We start from the raw sequence: 27,466 nt of genomic DNA on the forward strand, positions 1-27,466 counted from the left end.
AAAAGGAGGACGTGTGGCACCTTAGAGACTAACCAATTTATTTGAGCATGAGCTTTCGTGAGCTACAGCATCCGGCTGTAGCTCACGAAAGCTCATGCTCAAATAAATTGGTTAGTGTCTAAGGTGCCACACGTCCTCCTTTTCTTTTTGCAACCAATCAGAAGCATTCTTTCCCCAACATTCCCCCCGCTGCCCCATGTTATGCTTTGATATGGAGGGTCAGAATTTTCTGCCACATCACTAGAAATGTGGAACCACTCAGTCACCAATCAGCTTCTTGTGGACCGGTTTTTGTTTTGATCTTATAAGCTAAAGAGGCCTGATCGCTGTCAGACCTTGGATGAGAGGCCTCCTAGGAAAGCCCAGGTACTGGGACCTCCAAAAAGAGTGAAACTTGTGCTTCCTGTTGAATCCCTAACCCACTGAAACTAATGGGCCCTCCAGGCAGACGTGAAACAAGAGCTGGATCAAAATGGGGTGGCGGGGAGGATCCATGGTGACAACCAGAAATTCAAATTTCAGACGATTTCAGCTGAAAACCAAAACCTTTAAATTTGGAAATGCTGCTGCAGCGCCTTGTTGGAGCTGGAGCTTGGGCACCTCATGCCTCCATCCTCTTCTATGAGCCAGGCTTTTTTCTTGGTCGGTATTCATCTCCCATGATGCACTGCAGTCCCCCCTCTTGGAGAAGGGAAGTGTTACTTGGGCGTCCCTGGCCGTGGGGCGTCATGGGAGATGAAGTCCAGTGCATAGAGAAGAATGGCGCATGAAGTGACTGAATCTCAATTCCCCTGAAGTGCTACAGCATCCCTTCAAAGTCGGGGTGTCTTAGTTCCTAGGGGGATTTTCCAAGGAATGCAGACATTTCCCATGAAATTCAGATATTTTCACCAAAAAACACTGTAGTTGAAAGCTCAATTTTCCACTGAAAAATAGTTTTGACAGAAAATGTCCGACCAGCCCAACATGACCCACATTGCCAGAGAGCAGTGTAGGGACGTTAGCTACTTCCTCGGGCTGACGAGAAATCTGTAGTCTCCAGGGGCATCCCACTAGCACCTTTCCTCGGCACTCAGCCCTGCACCAGTGATCCCTGCAGCCTTGGTGGCTGTGTAACGTGTTGCCCTGTCTCTTGGTTCCGAGGTGACGCTGCTCTCATTCACTGTGGAGTCGGAGTACACCTTCCTGGATTACATCAAAGGAGGGTAAGTGGGTTATGGTTTCCCTTCCTAAACAAACAGGATCCTGGCGCTGAACAGCCTGGCTCCAGATGAGGATAGGGCCACTGTCTGTTTCAGGACAAGTGAATTGCCCAATAATGCTGTGTTGGCCTGTGATGATGATGGTGTAGCTACCAAGAAATCCCATTGCAATGTCCAGCGTAAATTCACGACCCTTCCAGAAACAAGGACTCTGCCTGAACTTTGCAGAGGGGTGGCAAGCCCTGAGTGGACAGTACGGTGCCTGGCAAAACCTGATCCAGCCTCTGCTGCTTTCTGATTCTCTTCGGCCCCAGCTACACTAGAAAACAGAGCCGCTGTCGGGAGTGGCTCATGACCATGAGTGCCGACCTCAGGGCACTGTCAGTAAACAGGGCAGGCACCCCAAACTGCTGGTGTGTCCTGTAAGATTTCACCAAGCCAGTAACAAATGTGAACTTCTGGAGTCTTACCATGGAGTCACAGTCGTCTTGCCATCCAGACAAACTGGACTTAGTGATAAACTTACAAGAAAAGTCACACAGCGTTCAAGTTGCTTCCAGTCCCAAGAGACCAGTCACTAACCTCAGATCAATTGGTACCCTAGATCGTCCACCAAAGACAATCCCTGTATTGAACTATCTAAAGATTTATTAACTAGGAAAAAGAAATGAGAGTTATTTACAAGTTAAAGCAAGCTAACATGTACACCCAAATGAGTTCACATCTAAATCTTAAAGGTGACAAAGTTGTAGTGATCTGTCAATTCAAAGTGTCTTTCAGGGCAGACCCCCGAGGTAACCTGTGGGGATCTCTATGTCAGTTTAGAGTCTCTGGCCCTTTCAGAGTTCAAACAGTGAAGAGAGAGATGGAAAGTTTTCCTGTGGTTTTGTTTTATTTCCTTAGTTCAGCTTCCAAGTCCTTGGTCCAAGAGGGCCGTTAACCAATCTTTTGTATTGCAATGTTCCTTGAGAGCCCATCTCATTTTAACCTGGGTTCACAAGTTCAGAGCAAACATTTTCAAAGTTATGAAGCAAAACTTACATATTTCCCTATCACATGGACTACAGAGAGTGCTCGTGAGATTAATGCATGCAGCCACTTACAAGCATTTCAGAGTCTAAACACTGACTACATTCAGAGCAGACTAATACCTATTTTGAGCAAAACTAACAGGTGATTAGTTTGCCAGTTCTTAACTAATGCCCGCAGCCTGGGCAAGCACTGGCATCTGGCCGGGCAGCGTTACACACTGCTTATCAAGGGATCAGTCTGATGTGCTATGAGTCTCAATCAAGCTTCCTCTAAGGGTGCTGAAACTAGTCTGATCCCATCTGCACTAGCAGACCAGCTGCTGGAGGGGCCAATTGCTGATAATAGCATTGTCAGCAACAGATTGTTAAGAAGACATCACTGGAGCCCAGTCGACATAAGGAAAACACCCAGGGAGGCAATGGAGGTTGCAGTACCATCAACCCAGCGGGATTGCCACATTGCGGCCTAGAGAATTCTGGGAGGGGATTCTGGCAGACAGGCTCTGGCCTCAGGATTCGGCTCCAGATTGCAAATGTCCCAAGTTCAGACAGGGGATATTGGTTTGGGTCCATCTCACTAAGGGTGAAATGCACACCCCTGCCGAGAGCCGGCGGGAGGACTAGGCTCCGTTTAAAGCTCTCAGATTAGCCACCCAAAGGTGTCAGTCCTTCCCTACAGTGGTAGCACAAAGCCCCACCTGGACTCGCACTGTTGCCACATGAATAGAAACATGTTGCTGAATTGGGGGTCTTTGGTCAGGGAGCAGGAAGGATTAATTGCTGTGGGAAGATTAAAAGAGCCAACTCCCACCAGCTAACGGGGAATAGCGCAGGCTTCACAGGTTGGAAGGATGTAAAACACCAGCTGCCCGGTTCTCATCTCACACCAGCGACTCGGCTTTGGGGGGAGGGGTTACTCCTCTGAGACCAGCACAATAAGAGAGAATCAGGCCCCCAGGAGGAAGAGAGGGATGCACAGAGCTGTGGCTAGGAGCAATGGGATGAAATTTAGAAGAGGGAATGTTCAGGCTAAATATTAGGAATAGTTAATTTAACAGTGAGATCTTTAGGCCGATCCTCCCCTGGTGTAACTCAGCATGCCTCATTGAAGTCTACAGAGCTGCGCCCTTTAACCCCAGCTGGGGATCTGTCCCTTTATGAGACTGTAAAATAACAGGGTCACTTTCTACTAAACGTCTGTGTGTCAGTGGGTTACTAGATGTCAGCAACATGCTGCAGAGAGGAGGAAAACGTGTTCTAGATGATGGGTATGATCACATCAGTACAACGATGGGTATAAGTGACCTGTAGATCTGTTGGACTTTATAACGATTTGTTAACTGTTTATTAAAATATGTATTAATCATTTATTAACCCTTTAGCGACTACTCATATATGGAACCCAAATATAGCAGGTGACCTGGCACGTGTCGCGTGGGTGACTCTCCCACTAGAGAACGCCCTGTAGGGAATCATACAGTCCTGCAATGGCCCCAGGAGATGGGCTGCGTGGCTAATAGGACTTTTCCATCCCTACTTTCTAAGACTAGTGCTGGTGTTGCAACAGAGGTTCGCTTGGCTAGGACATCAGAGACCAGCAGCAGTTCTACGGGCTGAGAATGCTGCTCTGTGCAATGCTCTGGGCATCTAATTTCTTGGCCTTCTGTAGTCTGGCCTGCCTGTTGGGATGGCATGATGCCTGCTTACAAATTGGTTAGACTGATGGCCAAGGATGCAGAAGCCAGATGGCGATGGGTTGAAGCAGGTGATGCTGCCAGTGCCATCCGTAGTGTGGGCCCCTCCTGGGCAGACTCACTTGTGCTGCAATGGCTCCTTGCACTTGGGCAGACCTATTGACACGTAGGTACCCAGAAGGGATACCTGGACAGAGGGAGAGAAAGGGGCACAGTTTGCAGAGGCTCCTGGCTGCCAGTGAGACAGACTTTGTGGCAAGGCAGCAGATTCCTGCAAACCTGGGAGGCCTCCTGGGTGGGCGTTGTGTACAGAACTAGTGTCTGTGGGCTAGGGAGTGTGCGTTCATATTCCGGGCACCTCAGTCCAGGCCTGCAGCACCCTCTGCCTATGGCTCCGGAGGGCACGTGCCTCAGGATGCAGGTAAGCGAGTCAGAGGCCTACCTGCCAGGTGTCAGCAGCAGCTCCGCCCGCACAGCCCCTCATGGGAAGCTTTGGCTGTGTTCTTTACACCTGAGCTTCTGCTGCTTTAACCTCCGGCTCCAGACCACAGTCAGCCTGGGGAGAGCCAGGAACTGACATCGTAGGGTGTGACGAGCTTGGCCAGAACCTGGAGAAATGACTTCATACACCCCACTCACCACTAGCCTATACACAGGAGCTCCCTGTACGCATCAAGGTTGGTCCCGTCCAGCTGTGTGGGAGCCAGGACTCCTGGGTTCTAGTCCCTGCTGTGGGAGGGTGGGACAGCTAGCAGCTAGAGGAGTGGGAGGTAGGGCTGCTCTGTTGCTGACTCACTGTATGACCTTGTATGCAGCGTAGGTCGCAGGGTATTAGAGAGACAAGGTGGTTGAGGTAAGTCTGTTATTGGCCTGATGTCTGTTGGTGAGAGAGGCCATCTTTGGAGCTCACACGGAGCTCCTCTTCAGGTCTATATGAGCTTGGGCAAGCCATGCCCCCTCTCTGTTCCTCAGCTGCTCCATTTTACGGATGAAGATTATGATACCGACCCTCCTGTGCTGAAAAGGATCTTATATGAAGTGGGTGTCACGGAGTCCCCGGGCGATGCCCTGGAACTGCTCCCTGCGAAGCCAGTCAGGACTCTGGGGAAGTCTCCTCTCTGGGAGCAGCCTGTCTGCAGGACACACAGCTCACACAGCTTCCACCTTCCTGGGTCTGACCTCGGAGCATTCAGCATCCTCTGCCCCTCCGTGCGCTTCCCACAGCGAGTCTGCCCAGGCGGGGTCCTGGGGAAGCCAGAAGGTCCTGCCCCCCAACTCTGCAGTCAGATGTGACTCTCAGCCAGCCGGGGAAACAGAAGGTTTATTAGACGACCGGAACATGGTCTAAAACAGAGCTTGTAGATGCAGAGAACAGGATCCCTCAGCTGGGTCCGTTTTGGGGGGCAGTGAGCCAGACAACCACGTCTGCACTTCATTCCATGTCCCCAGCCAGCCCCCAACTGACTCACCCTCCACCCCCTCCTCCTCTGGGCTTTGTCCCTTTCCCTGGGCCAGGAGGTCACCTCATTCCTTTGTTCTCCAACACCTTTAGCTCTCACCTTGCAGGGGGTAAGGGCCAGGCCATCAGTTGCCAGGAGACAGGGTGTCGGCCATTCTCTGCCTAGACAGCCTTGCACTGCCCTCTAAGGCTCTGCAACAATCGCACAGCTTATCCCACCACCTAGATACTTAAGAAATGCCTAGGGGAAACTGAGGCACACACACAGTATTCAGAGAGAACATTAAGAACAGTCCCACTTCATCACAGTGGGTTTCCTTTCTCCTCTGCCTCTTCCCCAGTCCCTGTGATTCTCAGGGCAGAACAACAATTCCCCTCGCATGGCTCTGCTGGCATGATATCGGAAACAGGCAATGTTACATTTGTACAGACATCGGTGACATCTGTCATAGCCGTGAATGTTTCCCTTCTTTCCCCAGCGACGGGGCTGTTTTGTCACATTAACCATGATCTCTTTTACCTTGTGCCAACTGACGAGCTCACTGGATTGCTTCCCGTCCTTGACAGTTGGCTGCCTGAGCTCTGTGCTAACTAGAGGGGCTCAGAATGGTACAGATGTGATGGCTGTTCGCATTACGCTCACAGGGATCCCCGAGAGAGGGGCTGATGGGGATGCTGTCCAAGACTGGTGGGGCAGGGCTCCCTTGTGCAATCTGCTGCAGGCCATCGAGGGGAAACCTTTTCTCTGGAATAGATTTGGGGAGGGAGAGAAGAAGTGGTGGGTGTAGTGAGGGGGTGTAGGACAAGCTGTGCAAAGGAATAGAGTGTAGGGCGGCGTGTAGGCCCGGCTGTGTGAGGGAATGGGAATGTCGGATTCTGAGGGATTCCAGACAGACCTTGACAAACTAAGGAAATGTCCAGGCCAAAGGATGTAAGGGGAGTCCAGCGATTTACAGGGATGGCCACTATCTACTATTTACAGGGATGGCCACTATCTTTCCAGACTCTGCACACACCAGTCAGAAACCTGTGAGCCCGGGAGGCAGCCAACACCGCATTGGAGTGGTTAGAGACCCACAGATGGGCATATGGACGAGGAAAGAAAATGGTAAGCAAGGCGCCAGTCCTAATGTGCTGCCGCCCTGCAGAGCAGCTAGAGTCCCAGGGGAGGCCTAGGAGCAGCACTGATGCAAAGTCAGCAGCCCACAGCACTGGCCGGCAGAGACCTGGCAGACGTAGGAGGGGGATGTGCTCAGACGGAAGAGGCGCTCCTGGCTGGGCTCTGTGGATGGACTGATCCCATCCATTCTCCTCTGCACACCAGGTGGACGTGCAGTCTGTGCACAAACCATCACGAAGAAGCCACTGCTGAGTGCACCCACGTGACTACCATGCATGTGACTAGACTGCGTAGGAAGGGCACTACCGGTGGCAGATGTGCTGAGCAGGGAAGACCTGCCACAGATGCCACAGAGGGGTCTGTGACAGCAGATAGTCTAGCAGCATGCTGGAGTACCTCCCCATCTCTGCTGGGAGGCTCTGGGCAATCCAGCAAAGCACTGAACAGGACGGGTGCCGCAGGCAGGAAAAGAGGACTGACCACATCGCAAGAAGCAAGGGCTGCAGGAGGTCACTCCCTCCAAACAGGTCAGGGATGAGCTGCGTGTGCAAGATGGGATTTGGTTTAAAGGGGACCAAGCAGTAACCCCAGCAGATTTAAGACCTGACATCATGAGACAGATACACGCTTCCCCCCTGGGGATAGAGGCCTGCCTGACATGAGCCAGGGGGCTGTATCTAGTGGCCAGGCATGAATGCCCAGCTGAGAGCGTACATGGAACAGAGTGAACTGTGCAGTGTGTCAGGTTTCAGAGTAACAGCCGTGTTAGTCTGTCTTCTCAAAAAGAAAAGGAGGACTTGTGGCACCTTAGAGACTAACCAATTTATTTGAGCATGAGCTTTCGTGAGCTACAGCTCACTTCATCGGATGCATACCGTGGAAACTGCAGCAGACATTATATACACACAGAGACCATGAAACAGTACCTCCTCCCGCCCCACTGTCCTGCTGGTAATAGCTTATCTAAAGCGATCATCAAGTTGGGCCATTTCCAGCACAAATCCAGGTTTTCTCACCCTCCGCCCCCCCCCCCCCACACACACACACAAACTCACTCTCCTGCTGGTAATAGCCCATCCAAAGTGACCACTCTCTTCACAATGTGTATGATAATCAAGGTGGGCCATTTCCTGCACAAATCCAGGTTCTCTCACTCCCTCACCCCCCTCCAAAAACATGTGCACATTGTAGGGAGAGTGATCACTTTGGATAAGCTATTACCAGCAGGAGAGTGAGTTTGTGTGTGCGGTTTTTGGAGGGGGGTGAGGGAGTGAGAGAACCTGGATTTGTGCAGGAAATGGCCCACCTTGATTATCATACACATTGTGAAGAGAGTGGTCACTTTGGATGGGCTATTACCAGCAGGAGAGTGAGTTTGGGGGGTGGGGGGCGGAGGGTGAGAAAACCTGGATTTGTGCTGGAAATGGCCCAACTTGATGATCACTTTAGATAAGCTATTACCAGCAGGACAGTGGGGTGGGAGGAGGTATTGTTTCATGGTCTCTGTGTGTATATAATGTCTTCTGCAGTTTCCACGGTATGCATCCGATGAAGTGAGCTGTAGCTCACGAAAGCTTATGCTCAAATAAATTGGTTAGTCTCTAAGGTGCCACAAGTCCTCCTTTTCTTTTTGTGCAGTGTGTGTATATCTGTGTATCAACACAAAACCAGCATCCATCCAGCATATGCGCAGCATCCTTCACAGTGTCACAGGCACACAGTGGGCTGCCCTGGTACTCCAGGCATGGTCAGTCTCTGCACAGCGAATCACACCACACCAGAACCTGTGAAGCTGGCTCCAGAGGCATATTAGAGCCCAAAGCCAGGGAGCCATTTGTGATAATGTTCCAGAGGGGCTCTCTCCCATTCTGTCCACCCCAGTGAGTTGATGATGTTATCAGCTGGATGGAGAATGCACGGCACGGTCCAGACAGGATTTCCCTACACAGTTGGTGGCAGGGAACATCCTGTGTATCCCTGAACAGTGGCACGTGTGGCGTTTCCTGTACTTTGGTGATCAGTTTGTTGGCTGCATTGTGACATGGGACGTTAGGTGCGGGAATATTGGCTAAGACTGGTGACCACAGAAGTTTTGTTGACTTCAGTGAGCCTGTGACTCATGGAATGATTACGTTGTGTGTCTACTAGTCTCGTATGGGCAGAGCTGAACCAAACTGGGGTATAATGTTCTCCAGCTGAGTTACAGAGAGCAAGCCCCGAACAACACAGTGTTTGCACTTTGGCTGGACCCCTACCAGTTTGTCCAGGAGACAGTTTCCCTCGATCTTTTGAGCTATGTGAGTGAGATGGTATTTATATGTGAGTGTGCATTGTAGTGTAACCTCTGAGTTCACTGGCTTTGGATCACACTGACCATTCAAAGTAAGGTTAAGAAAAGATGCAGAGTATAGTGATCAACAAGAGAAAGAGACTAATGAAATCACAACCCACCATGCTAATGACCGGAGCTGTGTGGTCACAGCAGGTCACGACTACAGACTGGTCAGCCTCACTTCAGTCCCCGGCAAAATCATGGAGCAGGTCCTCAAGGAATCCATTTTAAGCACTTGGAGGAGAGGAAGGTGATCAGGAACAGTCAACATGGATTCACCAAAGGCAAGTCATACGTGACCAACCTGATTGCCTTCTATGATGAGATAACTGGCTCTGTGGGCATGGGGAAAGTGGTGGATGTGATATATCTTGACTTTAGCAAAGCTTTTGATATGGTCTCCCACAGTATTCTTGCCAGCAAGTTAAAAAAGTATGGATTGGATGAATGGACTATAAGGTGGATAGAAAGCTGGCTAGATTGTCGGGCTTAACAGGTAGTGATCAATGGCTCCATGTCTAGTTCGTATCAGATATCAAGCGGACTGCCCCAGGGGTCAGTCCTGGGGCCAATTTTGTTCAATATCTTTATTAATGATCTGGATAGTGGGATGAATTGCACTCTCAGCAAGTTCACAGATGACACTAAACTGGGAGGAGTGGTAGATACGCTGGAGGGTAGGAATAGGGTCCAGAGTGACCTACACAAATTGGAGCATTGGGCCAAAAGAAATCTGATGAGGTTCAACAAGGACAAGTGCAGAGCCCTGCACTTAGGAAGGAAGAATCCCATGCACCGCTACAGACTGGGGACCGACTGGCTAAGCAGCAGTTCTGCAGAAAATGACCTGGGGATTACAGTGGATAAGAATATATAAGTCAGCAGTGTGCCCTTATTGCCAGGAAAGCCCATGGCATATTGGGCTGTATTAGTAGGGGCATTGCCAGCAGATCGAGGGAAGTGATTATTCCCCTCTATTCAGCACTGGTGAGGTCACACCTGGAGTACTGTGTCCAGTTTTGGTCCCCCCACTACAGAAGGGATGTGGACAAATTGGAGAGAGTCCCACGGAGGGCAACAAAAATGATCAGGGGGCTGGGGCACATGATTTACAAGGAGAGGCTGAGGGAACTGGGGTTATTTAGTCTGCAGAAGAGAAGAGTGAGGGGAGATTTGATAGCAGCCTAGATGACCTCCTGAGGTCTCTTCCAACCCTAATATTCTATGATTCCATTTTCAGGGAGGGGGGCTGTCGGGAGGACACTCTGGTAAGAACTGAGATCAGGAAACTGAAGGTGCATTTTGCAAGGTCTAGCATTTCTGACATGCTCTGTCCAGACAAAGGGCCACCACTCACTGCAGCAGAATTCAAATGATTCAGTGCCAAAGCTAAGCACAAGACATCTTCCCCTGGGTACCCACAAAGCAACAGGCAGGCAGAGTCAGCAGCAAGGAGAGCCGAGAGACAGATGGCAAAGGCAAAACAGATGGAAGGGACATCTACCACAGACAGACAGATCACAGAATCATAGAAGATTAGGGTTGGAAGAGACCTCAGGAGGTCATCTAGTCCAACCCCCTACTCAAAGCAGGACCGATCCCCAACTAAATCATCCCAGACAGGGCTTTCTCAAGCCTGACCTTAAAAACCTCAAAGGAAGAAGATTCCACCACCTCCCTAGGTAACCCATTCCAGTGCTTCACCACCCTCCTAGTGAAATCGTGTTTCCTAATATCCAACCTAAACCTCCCCCACTGCAACTTGAGACCATTACTCCTTGTTCTGTCATCTGCTACCACTGAGAACAGCCTAGAGCCATCCTCTTTGGAACCCCCTTTCAGGTAGTTGAAAGCAGCTATCAAATCCCCCCTCATTCTTCTCTTCTGTAGACTAAACATCCCCAGTTCCCTCAGCCTCTCCTCATAAGTCATGTGTTCCAGACCCCTGATCATTTTTGTTGCCCTTCGCTGGACTCTCTCCAATTTATCCACATCCTTCTTGTAGTGTGGGGCCCAAAACTGGACACAGTACTCCAGATGAGGCCTCGCCAGTGTCAAATAGAGGGGAACGATCACATCCCTCGATCTGCTCGCTATGCCCTTACTTATACATCCCAAAATGCCATTGGCCTTCTTGGCAACAAGGGCCCACTGCTGACTCACATCCAGCTTCTCGTCCACTGTCACCCCCAGGTCCTGGTCTGCAGAGCTGTCAGTGCCCGCCCACACACTGCTAGTTTTTGCCCCTTGGCGTTTTTTGGGTTTTTGCCCCTTGGCGTTTTTCAGGGCTGCTCTCACAAGAGCTTTGGCCTTGTCTCTTCCCATCTGGCGGGTGTGGTGTTAATGCCCGTTGACAGCATCGGCCCCTTGTTCGGCGTCTCCCTGGGCAGCTGAGGGCAGGGCTTGTCACGAAGCAGCTGACGCTGGTTTGTGGCAGGGGCTGACAGCCAGCGCGGCATAGCTGAGATGACTGGAGAAGCCAGAGCTCCTGGCAGAAAGGTGCCTATGGGCTGCCCTTTCAGCCATCACTCCTTCTCAGTGCCAGCACTATCTACCCCTCAGCCCCACGAGGCACAGGGAGGTCAAGCCATTTTACACACATCCCAGGATGATAGTCCAGAGGTGACAAGGCATACATTTGATCTGTGTATTTGTCGGAGGTTTAATAAAACACTCCACAGGTGGGGACCAGCCTGCTCCTGCAGGTGGAGCAATGATCCGCGTGCCAGGATTCCTGGGTTCCTTTCCCAGCTCTGCACTGTGGTGGGGAGAGCTAGTGAGTCTAGTGACTCAGGGCCAGAGGGGCCTGGCCTGGCTCAGCTACGGCCTTGCTCTGTAACTCCTCACAAGCCTTGTGCTCTGGTAGCTCAGCTTGACACTCCTCAGAGGGGCCTGGGCTCAGCAGCTGCTGTTAACAATCACGCCTCTGAGGTGTCTCAAGTTGGACACGTCAAATTTCGGCCCTAGGAGTCAGATCTTTGGTGGGTTTAAATCAGCATCACGCCCCTGACTTCACTGTAGCGGCTGATTCACACCAGCGGCAGCTGGACCTTAGTTTATAACATCTCCCTGATCCTGATGGGATTTGAGCATAAGGGGCCTGATTCTTCTCTCACACTGGTGTAACACTACTGCTTTCAGTGGGGTCACTCCTGATTTACACCAGGGTCAGTAAAAGAGGAGCTGGGCCCAGTGGGATTAGGGTGGGTAAGCGGGGAATTGGGCCCAGTGGGATTACTCCTGATTTACACCAGGGTGAGTGAGGGAGGAATTGGGCCCAGTGGGATTACTCCTGATTTACACCAGAGTGGGTAAGAGGGGAATTGGGCCTAGTGGGATTACTCCTGATTTACACCAGGATGAGTGAGAGAGGAATCAAGCCTAATAAGATTACTCCTGATTTACACCAGGGTGGGTAAGAGGGGAATGGGACCCAGTGCGATTACTTCTGATTTACACCAGTGTGGGTAAGAGGGGAATCAGGCCCAGTGGGGTTACTCCTGATTTACACCCGGGGAGGAGAATCAAACCCATACTTTCATTGTCATCTCATCCATTCAACCAAACCACTTCTCTGGAGCGGGGCTGGGGTGAGAGGAAGGTGCCTGCGTTCACAAACACTGCTGATTGACTCGTGGGGTACAGTCTCCTTAGTTGCCTAATTAATGTAGCCGATTAAAACCTTGCCATGGCTAACGTGCCTGGTCCGGCGGCCGCAGAGTCAGCGTTGCTGTTGAGTAGCAGGCCGAGGCAGAAGGGGACGGGCATGGACAGCGGGTATAATAGGCGTTAGCACAGCCGTCTCTGCTGCCCCACACGTGGGCTGTGGTGCCCCCCTCCCCGCCTCTTCCCCTCCCTGTTCTGGCCCTTCCCCGAGCTTGCTGCTGCTGCCTGGGGTGAATCTTCCTCCTCTCCTCTCCTCCACCCCAGCCCCTTCCCCTTCCCCCCCTCGGAGGTCCCCACAGCTGCAGGCCGTGTCTCTCGCGGGGCGCGGGGTGGGAGTGTGAGAATGCGAGTGGGGAGTCAGTGGCAGACGGGGGGAGTGAGGAGGTGAACAGAGGGGATCCCCGACTAACTTTACACAGTGAAAAAGCCTTCCAGAGACCGAGTAGCAGAGATCACTGGACTGTTACAGAGCCATGACAGTGGTAATGAACCCGTCTGACAGGCATTCGCCAGCGCCCAGGGAGCCTTTGGCCACGTTCCGCTGGCTTTTCTGTTGGGGGAAAATCTGTTATTGGGGTTAAAACCAGTTTCCCAACAACGACGCCTCAGTGAGTCTCTGTGCCCAGAAGTAACTGCTGGCCTGGTTCAAGGAGGAGCTGCCATAGCCAGTGTGTTTATTTCTTGATCTAGTCGTTTTATTCAAACCCAGTTGAAGTAAACGAGCCTGGCAGGGAATTCTGGGTAAGGAAGGTGATTAAACTGCTGCCCTAATGCCGGCTGCCACCGACAAGCACTTTCCAAAAGAAGAGATTAGGCTTCAGGGTGGCACAGGCAGCCTGGTGCTTCATCTCTCTGTATGGCGTATACCAAACTCCCTGCCACGCAGAGGAGAATCTGTCTGGCAATTCGGCTACACCTGGTGCCTTGGGGAATGTTATTAGTGCTTTAAGGTGAAAAGGGAAGAGGGTGTCACGGGGGGGTGCAGCAGCAGGTAAGGAGGCGAGCGGGGAGCCAGCTGCACAGCAGGTGGGAGGGGTCTGGGGGGGGGGAAAGGGTCTGGCGGGGGTGGGGTGAGGGGGCCAGCAGCAGGTGGGCGAGCAGCAGGCGAGCGGGGGAGGAGATGATTGGAGGGGTGTGTGAAGAGGTGAGTGGCAAATCAGGGGTGGGGCCTGGTGCAGAGCAGGGGTGGAGTGGGGGTAGGACTGTGGGCGGAAGAGGCAGGACAAGGAGCTCGCCTCCCCCAGGGGAAATTTCACCCGCCACCAATGGGGACATGGCTGGTGTGCCAGTCACTGCAGACAATCCTATGTACTCAGTCCACACTTACCCCTTCTGTGCAGGGCGAGTGGGGAATTCATAGACCCCGGAGCTGGTTCTCACCTGGCTACTGCTGTGGTCATGGGATGATTTCTGGGTGCGTGGGAGCAGCTCGCTGATCTGACAGAGCGAGTGTGGGCTCCTCTCCCGGGCTCCTCTCCCAGTCTCCTCTCTACAAGGCCTGATCCTGCAAAATGCTGGGAAATACCAGGGGCTGTGGGTGCTCAGTGCCTCTCTGGCTCAAGCCAGGGGATGAGAGCACAGGTGGGCACCAGGAAATGGACCCAGCTTGAGAGTCAAAGGCAAGGCTGTAAAACAACCCAAGAGGGAGCTCCGCACTCCTGGTCAGACAGGCAGAATTGCTCAGCTCAGCTTCAGAACCTGGCCACTGGCTCGATGACTCCACTCTCCCTGCTTAGATCCCCTCGAAGCTCTCCCCACCTGCTGCACTGGGGAGATGTTAACAAAGGCCATTGGGAGCTCGCTTGGCTGCCAGTTTCCCATGGATTTGCTCAGCTGTGCATTGCCACCTGTGACATCTGTGCATCAAGAGACTGCAGGTGAGAGCAGCACAGTTTGAATCTCCGTCTGAGCTCTTCCAAACAAGCCAGGGTGTCAAGGCCTGGCGACTCGTTTGGGAACATTAGCCCCATCGAGGGTGGAGTCTGAACAGAATGCCTGCAGAATCTGCACCAGCCTGCCAGAGCTTCTGACTAATGGTGTCATTGTCCCCTTTTCAGGACACAGATCAATTTCACAGTGGCCATTGACTTCACAGCTTCCAATGGTGAGTTCTACCAGATTAACCGTACTAATGTTCCCTGAAGCATGGTCAGTCTCTGTTCAGACAGCTAGTGGCTGCTCAGACAATACATTACACTAAACCCCTCTGAGATATTATGTATTTATTGCACAGTCATTCATTCCCCATAAAGGCCTGTGAAATCAATAGTTATTTTATGACTGTTGAGCACTTGTTAAATCTGTCGATAGGTATTAGGTATCCTTACAGGGATGAGGTTTTATACTATTAACGAACAAGTGTCCTGCCCAGACACCTGGGGCCTGGTTCTGTTCTGATTTAGAGCAGTTTGATACCAGCATCACTCCACTGGCCTCCGCAGAGTTACTCCTCATTTACACAGGTGGAGGTGAGAGCTGGATCTTGGCCCTGGGGTCACCATGTTTTCTCAAGCCACCCAGGCCAAATCCCATGGACATCAATGAGGGTTGGACTCACCTCACTGGTATTATTGATTATTTATATTGCCATAGTGACTAGTAGCCGCGATCCTGGCCCAGGACCCCGTGGTGCAAGGTGCTGTACAAACAGAACAAAAGCACAGTCCCTGCCCCACACAGCTGACAATCGCTCTCTTATGTCAGTTTCCCCCCTACAGTGACAGAGGAATTACTCTTGACTTCCCTTGGTGTGTGTGAGAATCAGGCCCTGAGTAAAGACTTCAGTCCCTCAGCTGACCTGACAAATACACATGCCCCCCCCAACCCCCCACTGCTTTGCCCATGTGCTGCTGCCTGCTGGTCTGTGTGACCCTTCTCTCTCTCCGTCAGGCAACCCCTCGCAATCCACCTCCCTGCACTACATGAACCCGTACCAGCTCAACGCCTACGCCATGGCGCTGAAGGCGGTGGGCGAGATCATCCAGGACTACGACAGTGACAAGATGTTCCCCGCACTTGGGTTCGGAGCCAAAATCCCTCCTGACGGGCACGTGTCCCACGAGTTCCCCCTGGTACTGCCATCCCCTTCGAATCGCTCTACCGCTTAGGGCAGGTCTACACTACCAGCGGGCATCAGCACAGCTGAGCTGCTCTCGAGCCGCTGGTGAAGGCGCGCCACGCCAACGGGAGAGAGCTCTCCTCTTGGGTTCATAACTCCACCTCCGTGAGAGGCGGTGGCTACTGCAGCAGGGCGGTCACCCCGCTTGGGTTAAAAACAGCCCTGGGAAAGGGCTGCCCCGGGGAGCCAATCACAAGCGGGCTTGAGGGAGCCAATCAGGGTATAAGAAGGGCGCCTGGGGAGACAGAAGTCAGAAGGATGGAGCTGTTTGGGAGAGACGGGGGCCCTTGGACAGAGCAGAGCAGAGCAGAGCAGAGCAGAGCAGAGCAGAGCAGAGCAGAGCAGAGCAGAGCAGAGCAGAGCAGAGCAGAGCAGGGCTGGGGAAGGGCAGGACAGAGCAGGGCTGGGGAAGGGCAGGCTGGCCAGGCGACCTCCCAGGCTGAGGTCTTGCAGCAAAGGCCTGAGGACGTACTAGGGCTGCAGGGAGACAGCTAGGCCAAGAAAAGCAGCAGGTCCAACCCCCTTGCCAGCGATGAGTGGCCATTTCAGACTGCAGCCTGCCCCTGAGAGAAGGGGCTAGATGACGACTGGCAGTAGCCACTGAGACAAGGTGGGTACAGGGCAGGGGCGGGCAAACTTTTTGGCCTGAGGGCCACATCGGGTTTCCAAAATTGTATGGAGGGCTGGTTAGGGGAGGCTGTGTGCCTCCCCAAACAGCCAGGCATAGCCTGGCCCCTATCTGATCCCCCCTGCTTCTTGCCCCCTGATGGCCCTGCCTGGGACTCCTACCCCATCCAATCCCCCCTGTCCCCGGATGGCCCCCTGGGACTCCTGCCCCATCCACCCCTCCCTGACCACCCCTGGAACCCCTGCCCCTGACTGCCCCCCACTGCCCTATCCAACCCCTCTTCTCATTCCTGACTGCCCCCCCGGGACCCCTGCCCCATCCAACCACCCTTCTCCCTGTCCCCTCACTACCCCCCGCTGCCCCATCCATCCCCCCCTTTCCTTCCTGACTGCCCCCCCTGGGACCCCTGCCCCCATTCAACCCTTCTGTTTCCTGCCCTCTGACTGCCCCGACCCCTCAAACTTCCCTGCCCTCTATCCAACCCCCCCCCCCGTCCCCGCCCCCTTCCCGCGCTGCCCGGAGCACCGGGTCAGGCTGGGCTCTGCAGCTGTGCTGCCCCAGGAGCCCCCACCCCCCCCAGCCCCCCAGCCCGGAGCATGGAGCGCTGAGGCTGCGGGGAAGGGGGAACAGTGGGGGAGGGGCCGGGGACGAGCCTCCCTGCCAGGAGCTCCGGGGCTGGGCAGAGGAGTCCGCGGGCTGTAGTTTGCCCACCTGTGTTATAGGGGGTTGTGGTTCCCCTGGGAGGGGAGACCCTGAGGGTGGGGGCATTGCTGTGGGGTAGCACCCGTGGGCAAGCGGCACTGGGGTCCGGGAGGGACATGGGGCCCGAGGTGGTGGAGACAACAGGGCAGGTCCCTGCGGGTGAGAAACCAGCCAGAGGAGGGCGCGCCTGAGCTGGACGAGCTAATTCCCAGAGTGCCGGCAGGAGGCGCCGTGCGGTGAGGGCCCTGCCCTGCTACAGCTATGCCGGCGCCGTGGGTCGGTCAGGATGACGGCGTCGCTCCGCGGGTGAGGGTTATGCACACACCTGAGCCGCGTGGTTACGCCGAAGTAGCCCTGCCGTGGTCACCAGCGCGTAGACAGCCTCTTTTCCGGCCTCTGCAGCCATGCGCGGAAGTGACAGGCCTCGCTCCTGTCTGGCAGGCGGTCTGGCCAGAACCCGAAAGAGCAACCCCGTGAGGTACTGAGCACCCTCAGCTCCTGCCGGCTGCGATGGTGTGGATGGTGCTCAGCGCCTGACAGGATCAGGCCCTTAGTGGGGGTTAGGGCGTGTCTGGCACCACCTCCCCACTAGTCTGACCCCCTGGTTAGACCAGCCAGTCCGTGTGATCCCCGAGCAGACTTGCCGGAGGTGCCTCCGCAGAGCAGCCAACGCTGATCAGAGCCCGTGACTGGGGCGCGGCCTGACGGGTCTCCGAGTGCTTGGTCGGCCCTAGCGGAGCCTCAGTGGGTCCCTCTGCACAGCCTCCGCGGCGAGGCCCAGAGCCGGGCTCAGCAGGCTCGGGCTTGTGCTGCGGCTCTCAAAACATCTGGGTAGATGCTTGGGCTCCGACGCCCACCCACCTCCCGTAGGCTTCAGAGCCCGAGCACCAGCCCCAGTCCAGTCGTCTACACAAAGTTGGCGCACAAGCTGAGTGTGTCGACCCTGGGCTCTGAGCCATGCTGCTCTGGGCTTCCACGAGGCCTCTGTGGCTTGGGCTTTGCCGGCCAAACGGCCATGATCACCAAGGGCAGGAGCATAGCTGCTCTGAGGACAGGACAATGGATTTCCCATGGGGAGGGAATAAAAATTTGAGCAGGGAAACCTGGTTTTTCTTAGTGAGCCTTTTCCCAGTCCCTGCTGGAGAAGGGACACAGCTGCTGTCTCCCCACCCCCACCCCCAGGAGAGAGCTTCCCTCCTTACAGCATGGGGGAGGTAACTCCGGTGACTCCCTGAGCCCCACTCTCTGGAGATGCCAGCTAGGGACTGAGCCTCAGCAATGGAAGCCATTTCAGTGCCAGAGCTGGGTCTCCTGGGTTCTATTCCCACCTCATGGATGTACTCTATTTGTCCTTGGTTAAGCCATGTCCCCTCTCTGTGCCTCAGTTTCCCCACCAGGAACATGGGGATGATGGTGCTTTTAAAGCAGTTTGAGATCCTAGGATGGAAACGCTAAGTGTTATCATCACTGTTCCTCTGAGGCCATAGGGTAACCCCTTCAGGTGATTCCTCCCAGCACTGTGGGGAATTCCTCACATTTCTCTGGCCAGCGCTCCAAGCCGGGCTCTGGGAAATAAAAGTGGGGGGATGGGGAATGACTCCCCTGTTTGGGAACCCCCCCCCTCACTGCCCTTCCTCCCTCTCTCTCAGAACGGCAACACCGACAACCCCTACTGCAGCGGGATTGAGGGCATTTTAGAAGCCTATCACAAGAGCCTCAAGACTGTCCAGCTGTATGGCCCAACTAACTTTGCCCCGGTAGTCAACCATGTGGCCAGGTACATCCAGCTAGTGCATTGACTCGGTGGCAGTATCCCACAGCCCAGCTTGCTCGGTCACCCCTCCCTGGGCCAGAAGTAGTCTGGTTGTACCCGCCAGAGAGCTATGGCAGTGTCTGCATAGAATGGCCAACTGGGAGCAGCAAAAGAGTCAAGAGCTGTTTGATCCCAGCCAGAGCCGGGAAGGAGCTAGCCAGGGCAGTGGATCCTCCAGGGCTGTGTCCAATCCATGTGTATGTCTCAAGCCCTGGGTTCCGGGAGCATGGTGTGTATTTATGTCACTCCCTGGCCTGGGTCAAGGCCCATGTTTAACACCCTGCAGCCGGACTAGCAGGGATGTGCCCCAGGAGAATCCTGGCTTGGGTAAATGGTGTCACAGCCCAGCTCTCTTGGGAGCTCACGTGGCCCCTGGGCAACAGCAGAAACGGGGGTTACGTTTGGGGGCAGGGAGAGGAGGAGGGGGACTCCCCTTGGGGAGCTCTAATCTTGCCACAGAAATCTCCCAAACTGGGAAATTGGAGAAGCTGCTCTGTACCACAGACCTGGGGACAAATTCCCCATGGGGTCTCTGGAGTTACCCCAGGGATGAACATGGCCCAGGGCAGCAAGGTTAGAGCTCAGAGTCCCTAATCCCTGGCACCCACCCCCCAGAAGCCTACTCTCACATGAACATCCTCCCATCCAGGTACGCCACCACTGAACAAGACGGCTCCCAGTACTTCGTGCTCCTGATCATCACGGACGGGGTGATATCGGACATGGCCCAGACGAAGGAAGCCATCGTCAATGTGAGTAGCAGGGGTTCTGCTCACCTGCGGTGCCACCAGTATCCTGCAGCACACCAAGCCAATGTCTGCCCAAGTGCCACTCGCTCGGACAGACGGAAAGTAACATCAAGAAGCAGATGTTACTAGACCTGCTAAGGCTGATGGCTTCTGCAGAATCCCAGTGAGGTTTGTCAAGCTCTGTCTAGCCTCATGTGGAGGTAATGGAGCTCAAGATTAGCCCCTGTCTCCAGAGGTTCCCTAAATTCTGTCAGCCCAGTGTCCCAGGTACCAGAGAGCTCAGAGGCTGCCGTGGCTGTCGACAGACAGGTGGCTATAACAACCTGGGGACTCGGTCTGTGCCCTCATCACTTGGGTGCCCAACCTCCCTCTGTGCCCACTAATGGGCTCAGTCGGAAGCTTTGGCCTTTTCCCTTAGCTAGAGGCGTTGACTTAGGGCAGCAGTGATTGCATAACAACCCTGTGCGAATGCAGAGACCCGACTGTGATATTTGTCATTGTCATAGGAAGTGATTAGTACTAGCTCCATGGGACAAGCCAGCCAAATCCACACCTTTAGAACAAATGCTACACATGCCGTGCAGTCAGAAAGTCACCCCTACAGGGTCACCTCCTCCCCAGGCTTGTAATCTCCTACTGTCCCTTCCTGTACCACAAAGAGAGATTGTAAGTGAGTACGGGTAATGAGGCATAAAAGTCAGAAAGGGTTACGAGAAAAATAAAGACAAAATGCTACTGGTGCCTAACTTAACAAACTCTACTAAATTCAAAGCAAAGTTTTCTCATCCCATGTTTCCGCTGTCTGACTGGACAAACTTCTTAGGTCAGGATCCCACCCCCGAGTCCAATGACTGCTTCCTTTGTCATTTCAGGTGCAGTAAATGTGATGGGCAGGGGGAGTGAGAGATGTTTGGGATTTTTTTCCCTCCATTTTATAGTTTCAGTCCCTCTCTTGAAAAACATTCCCAGCTGAGAACTAGGAGACCAAGACTCTGTGTGGAAGGATGTTCCCCGCTGCTTTTTTCTCACCTGTTTGAGCTTCCTTTGTTTCCATTGCTGCTTGACAGCTCTGTGTACTGCTTACATGCAACTGAAGCAGAGCACACACTCCTTTGCCTAGGACAGATGTGTTTGCCAGCCTCAGTTTGGAACATGTGGTAATAACACCATACAGGGGAATCTTATAACTTCACCTACAGTGCTGCCAGACACATTTTACCAGGACCATACTGATCTGCAAATTATGAGTTTTCAAATGATACCTTGCAAGGTGTACTTTGTACAAAGATTATTACAATAAAGTGTGAACACAGGAATACATTCTGCCTCACTTCCTTCAAGGGCTGTTTGCCCCAGACCTGAGCTCCCAGTGCCAGAGTGCTGTTCCCATCTCCCTTATATTCAGGGTGGAATCTAAAGAACCATTTCAGCCCCAGTGAATCATCAGATACAAATTTGCACTGGCGTTCCAAGATCAGCTAACGATAGGACAATGGGAGAACACTATTACTGATGGAAATTTTGAATAACTTGATCATGTGTGTACCTGTGAGGTTTCACAGGATTTGAACACACGTCTGCAGCCCTTCAGGTGGGCAGTGACTCTACTCCACCCCAGGCAGCCTTGGCATAGCCATTAACAATGCACCAGACATCCTGGGAGACCAGTCACTATGGGAAGTGCCGCCCATGGTAGATGACTGTCAGCCTCTCCCATGACTGCTGATTGGCCCAGAGCCACCAGGTAAGCCTGGAGGGAGTACCAGGAAGTGACAGTGCATCAAGGCAGATCGTGACCTGCTGCTGAGATAGATCCTGCCTCACTCTGGGTTGCTGTTCCCCTTGCCTCATTCCTCCTTCCTCACCCTGCCTCTGGTTCCTGGCTCTTGACCCCTGGTTCCGGACCTGAGATATCGACTCAACCTCGACCTCCTCCAACTCTGACCCCTGGACCTGACTGCGCACATCCCGGTCCCTGGCAGTTTGCACAGATGACTCTGACCCTGCACAGCCTGTGCCCCAGTGGGAACATGGAGGTAGTGGGCAGTCCATTGCCCAGCCAGCCCCCAGAAGCACCAGATCCCTGGGCACAGATCACCCACATAGAAGCTGAGGTTTCAGCTCCATGGCCACAGACAGCACAATGTTGCGCAGAAAACCAGGCCCTCCATGGGTAGGCACAGGTGATGGCCCCACCACTTGAGCCAGCCCCGTGATGCCTCTAGTGCAGCAATCGATGGAGACTGCCAAAAATTCAGGGGTTTGCTTAATTAGTGCTGTCTATTGTTTCTGCTCTGCTCCCGGACTGACTCCACAAAGCAGGCCAAGGTGGGGCTGGTAACTAGTTTACTGACTGGTGAGGCACTGGATTGGGCCTCTCCCCTGCTCAAGCAGACTAGTCAGGCACCGATGGACTGGAGCACCCTCCTCTGAGCCTTTTCCACAATTGCTGATGACCCTCTCAGCATGCGATCGGCCAAAGCCTCCCCAAGGAAGCTGCGGCAGCAACAGGGGCCAGCCCCCATCGTCCACGGCACACTTCATGGCTTGTGGCCAACACCAAGTGGCACAAGGTGGCCCAGTTATACCAGTTCCAGTGGGGATTAAGCAAAGCGTGAGTTAGCATGGGCAGAAGTCCCTGTGGACCTGGACACCTCCATTGATCTGGCCATCCTCATTGACAACCAGATACATGCGCTGAGGGAGGAAAAGAGGGGTAGAACATGCCCCCACGCCCTGTTCTAGCCCCCATGAGCTCAACCCCCGCACCCATGCAGGTGACTCAGCCCACTGCCAGTTGACCACGAAGGAGAAGGAGTGACATTGGTGCAATAGCCTGCACTGCTGCTGCACTGAGCCAGGACATGTTTGCTTCATGCCCATCACGGATCCTGGCCAGGAAGGGATCAGGAAACAATCAAGCTCAGGCCTCGTAGGAGGACCAGGCTGGGCACAACCACACAGCTACGCCCAGGGCTGACCCCCCAAGTTTTGATGGGGACCCGTGAGGGTCCACTGGTTTCTAATTCAGCTGTGCGTCCATGGCAAAACTCAACGACTGCCCTTGCAGTGGGCACTCATTGACTCCAGAGCCATTGACAATTTCATAAATTCCAAGACTGCCCGAGCTCTGCAAATCCCCATCTGGCAGAAGTCCATGCTGGATGTTGTGGAAACTGTAGATGGGACCCTCTTGTCCTTGGGCTGGTAACCCAGGAGACAGTGCCCCTGGAAGCAGTAATTCAGGAGCACCGAGAATTGCTGCAGTTCAGGGTGGTCTGTTCCCCACATTTCCCCTGAAGCTTGGCATCACGTGGTTGGCATGGCGTGACCCCCATATTCTCTGGCGAGCACAGAGGATCAGCTTCCCATAGAATCATAGAATATCAGGGTTGGAAGGGACCTCAGGAGGTCATCTAATCCAACCCCCTGCTCAAAGCAGGACCGATTCCCGACTAAATCATCCCAGCCAGGGCTTTGTCAAGCCTGACCTTAAAAACTTCTAGGGAAGGAGATTCCACCACCTCCCTAGGTAACGCATTCCAGTGTTTCACCACCCCCCTAGTGAAAAAGTTTTTCCTAATATCCAACCTAAATCTCCCCCACTGCAACTTGAGACCATTACTCCTTGTTCTGTCATCTGCTACCACTGAGAACAGTCTAGAGCCATCCTCTTTGGAACCCCCTTTCAGGTTGTTGAAAGCAGCTATCAAATCCCCCCCTCATTCTTCTCTTCTGAAGACTAAACATCCCCAGTTCCCTCAGCCTCTCCTCATAACTCATGTGTTCCAGTCCCCTAATCATTTTTGTTGCCCTCCACTGGACTCTTTCCAATTTTTCCACATCCTTCTTGTAGTGTGGGGCCCAAAACTGGACACAGTACTCCAGATGAGGCCTCACCAGTGTCGAATAGAGGGGAACGATCACGTCCCTCGATCTGCTTGCAGTGCCCCTACTTATACATCCCAAAATTCCATTGGCCTTCTTGGCAACAAGGGCACACTGTTGACTCCTATCCAGCTTCTCGTCCACTGTAACCCCTAGGTCCTTTTCTGCAGAACTGCTGCCGAGCCATTTGGTCCCTAGTCTGTAGCAGTGCATTGGGTTCTTCCGTTCTAAGTGCAGGACTCTGTCCTTGTTGAACCTCATCAGATTTCTTTTGGCCCAATCCTCCAATTTGTCTAGGTCCCTCTGTATCCTATCCCTGCCCTCCAGCGTATCTACCTCTTCTCCCAGTTTAGCGTCATCTGCAAATTTGCTGAGGGTGCAATCCACACCATCCTCCAGATCATTTATCATGATATTGAACAAAACCGGCTCCAGGACCAACCCTTGGGACACTCCACTTGATACCGGCTGCCAACTAGACATGGAGCCATTGATCACTACCCATTGAGCTCGACAATCTAGCCAACTTTCTGTCCACTTTATACTCCATTCGTCCAGCCCATACTTCCTTAACTTGCTGGCGAGAACACGGTGGGAGCTCTGTCGGCAGGCCTGCCGCTGTAGCAGCAACAGCAGAAGACCCTGGATCCAGGGGCCCCATCCCAGGCACCAGTGAGTCTACCCCAGTATGTGCCGGGGGCTCTCAGCTACTGGCTGGAGTGAGACACTCCCGGGTCTGACACCCCTTCCCACCCCTGTGTTCCTGATAAATACCAGGCTTACGCAGGCGTCTTCAGGAAAAAATGTGGACACATTGCCTCCATACCGACACTGTGATGTCACTGTTGACCTACAGTCAGGGTGAAAGTTCCCTGTGGCCGTAATTACGCGATGCCCGAACCAGAACTGGTGATTCTCCAGGCGGGTATTCAAGAAAACAATGTATCGATCCGAAATACACCAGTGACCAAGTGCCAGGTTGCAGAGGCATTAGTCAGTCCAAATGGCATTACCAGATACTCAGTGTCTTTAATGAGTTTAGAAAGCGGTTTTCCATTCATCTCCCACAGGGGCCACATTCCTCTTCATAAAGAAGAAATACGGGACTTTGCGCCTCTTTGTAGACTACTGGACACTGAATCAAGTGAAAATTCGGAACTGTCACCCCTGGCCGTTAATCCCAGCATTGTTGGATTCCATGAGATCCACATGGATATTCAGCAACCCAGACCTCCTAGAGGTAACAATCTCATGCCCATTTGGGCAGGAGATGAATGGAAAACCACTTTCTAAACTCATTAAAGACACTGAGTATCTGGTAATGCCATTTGGACTGACTAATGCCTCTGCAACCTGGCACTTGGTCACTGGTGTATTTCGGATCGATAGGATCACTCCAGCTGAACAGACCTACGAGCTCCTTGATAAAGAATTGCTTGAGATTAAATCCGCATTTGCGGAGTGGCCTCACTACGGGCGGGGCTCGATGCCCTGGACAAGTGTTACTGATCATAGAAATCTTGAGTATCTGCACAGGGCCAATGCGCTGAACCAGAGACAGCTGAGCGGGGTCTTATTCTTCTCCTGCTTCAACTTCAAGATTACCTGCCCACCGGGGAGCAAGCAGAGCAAGGCCAATGCTCTGTTCCGTGAAGGAGACTGTTACAAGGAAGGAGAGAAAGCTAGCCAGGAACAACCCTACTTCCTCAAGCCCCACAACTTCCTTAGTGCCACCCTGTCCCAAGATCTAATCACACTGCTCCAATCAGCCTCTCAGGGGAGGCCCAGAGGGTGGTAGACTCCCAGAGCAAGCAAGAGCTCAGAATGAGAAAGAACGTTCCATGCAGGGCGGAATAACAGATATACGTTCCACCAGGACTCCCTGGTTGGAAGTACTACGTGTGAGCCATGCTGATCCCCTAGCGGGGCACTACAGTGGCCTCAAGCCACTATCCCAGCCTCCTGCTTCTTCTAGAAACCCTGCATGCCGGCTGAAATTCAGGCGTAGGTTAATTCATGCGATTTATGTGCTTGCACCAAGGTGCTGCACACCAAACCTCTCGGCACCCTGATGACCATGGAGAATCTGCCCTGGCCACGGACAGCCATTGCCATGGATTTCATTGTAGAACTCACCAAATCAAATAGCCACACAGCAGTACTCATAGACTCTGAGACTTTAAGGTCACAGGGGACCGTCATGAACATCTAGTCTGACCTCCTGCGCATCGCAGGCCACAGAACCTCACTCCAGTAACTAACCTCTGGCTGAGTTACTGAAGTCCTCAAATCATGGTTTAAAGACGTCAAGTTACAGAGAATCCACCATTGACACTAGTTTAATGCAAGTGACCCGTGCTCCACACTGCAGAGAAAGGCGAAAACACCCCAGGATCTCTGCCAATCTGACCTGGGGGGAAATTCCTTCCTGACCCCAAATCTGGTGATCAGTTAGACCCTGAGCCATGTGGGCAAGACCCAGCAGCCACACACCTGGGAAAGAATCCACTGTAGGAACTCAGAGCGCTCCCCATCTAGTGTCATAGATCAACTGACCAAGATAGCACACTTCATCCTCTGTGCCCACGTACCATCAGCTGAGGTGGTGGCTCAGCTCCTAGTAACAATGTTGTCCGCCTCCATGGGCTGCTCCACCGCATCACCTCGATCAAGAGACCCAGTTCATCTTGCATGTCTGGCCCGAAACCCTCCAGCTACTAAACATCCACTCCTGTGCCTCCTCAGCATACCACCCCCGGACTGATGGCCTGACCGAGAGGGTGAAGCAAGTACTGGGACAATATTTATGGAGCCTGCTTAATTACCACCAGAACAACTGGTCCACCCTCCTACCCAACACCATATTTGCATACCACAAGGCCAACCATGGCTCCACAGGACAAAGCCCTTTTTTGCTAACTATGGATTTCACCCCTGATTCCTTCAGCCTTTCTGCTGACTTGGTTTAATAAATCCAACACATTCAAGAAGAGCTGAGGGGGCCCCTCAAGGATGCGAAGAAGGACTGCAAACAGTGTGCAGATGGCCGGAGACAAGAGGGGTGGTCTTTTCGGTAGGCCACAGGTCTGGTTATCTATTAAGCACCTCAACACGAGCAGGCCCTCTCTCAAGCTAGACCACTAGTTCCTTGGACCCTACCAGATATGTCAGAAAATCAACCCTGTTGCTTTCAAACTCCACCCGCCCGAGTCCCTCAAATTGCACCGGTCATCCATACTTCTCTCTCAGAACTGTACGCCAGGAATTGTTCCCCAACCGAACACAGCCACTGCCCCCTGGTTCCAGGTCAGGGCCATGTGGAGTACGAGGTCTGGGCCATCCTGGACTCCAGATTAAAGCGAGGTCAGTTGTGGTAGCTCATATGCCAGGAAGGCTGTGGCCCCCAAGAACAGTCTGGGAGCCTACTGGTACTGTTCACACTCCTGAAATAGTAAAAGACTTTCACAAATGCCACCCAAACAAGCCTGGCCCATGTGCCCCAGGGGTGATGTGGGGATTCATAAGTCTTGAACCCAGGTCTGTGAGTGGGTGGCGCTTCCCCCCGCCCCCTCCCCAGGCAGCCGTGGCAGGGTGAGGGTCAACACACCAGGCATCCTGGAAGGCCAGGAAGTGCCACCCATGACTGGCAGCTCCTCCCATGACTTCTGATTGGCCCAAACCCACCATGTAAGCCTGTAGGGAGAGAAGCAGGAAGCCTCATCCCTGACCTCCTGCTGAGACAGACCCTGCTTCACTCCTGGTTCCTGATTCCTTGACCTTCCCCCAGTTCCTGGCTAATGACTCTGGCTTGGTCCTCAGCTCTGGACCCCAGCTATCAACTCTAGCTCGAGCTCCTCCAGTCTGACCGTCTATGACTCTAACCACTGGACATGACTGCCCAAGCCCTGGTCCCTCACAGCATCAACCACAGACCACAATGCAGCTATGTGTTGGCATTAAACACCACAGCATTCCAGCCCAGGCCTGTGTTGGGGGGACACAGCTGTGTATTTGACTTTGTTGGGAACACCAATATCCACTGCTACTTTGTTTAGTCCGGGCAA

General features: G+C 53.3%; 1 protein-coding gene across 3 annotated transcripts in view; it reads left to right on the forward strand.

Moving 5' to 3' along the window:
- CPNE5 (copine 5) overlaps positions 1 to 27,466 on the forward strand; it is a 197,881-nt gene that overhangs the window by 134,336 nt on the left and 36,079 nt on the right. For 2 of the 3 annotated variants that reach the window (XM_084611211.1, XM_084611213.1), the window contains 5 exons: positions 1,144 to 1,205; positions 14,562 to 14,608; positions 15,394 to 15,575; positions 18,602 to 18,729; positions 19,415 to 19,517. In XM_084611211.1, coding sequence (XP_084467337.1) covers positions 1,144 to 1,205; positions 14,562 to 14,608; positions 15,394 to 15,575; positions 18,602 to 18,729; positions 19,415 to 19,517 — 522 coding nt within the window. Of the gene's footprint in view, positions 1 to 1,143; positions 1,206 to 14,561; positions 14,609 to 15,393; positions 15,576 to 18,601; positions 18,730 to 19,414; positions 19,518 to 20,386; positions 20,796 to 27,466 lie in introns of those variants that run through there. The other variant, XM_084611212.1, reaches the window with a different exon arrangement.

Source organism: Lepidochelys olivacea (assembly GCF_965140295.1).
Source record: "Lepidochelys olivacea isolate rLepOli2 genome assembly, chromosome: 21".
Classification (NCBI taxonomy): domain Eukaryota; kingdom Metazoa; phylum Chordata; order Testudines; family Cheloniidae; genus Lepidochelys; species Lepidochelys olivacea.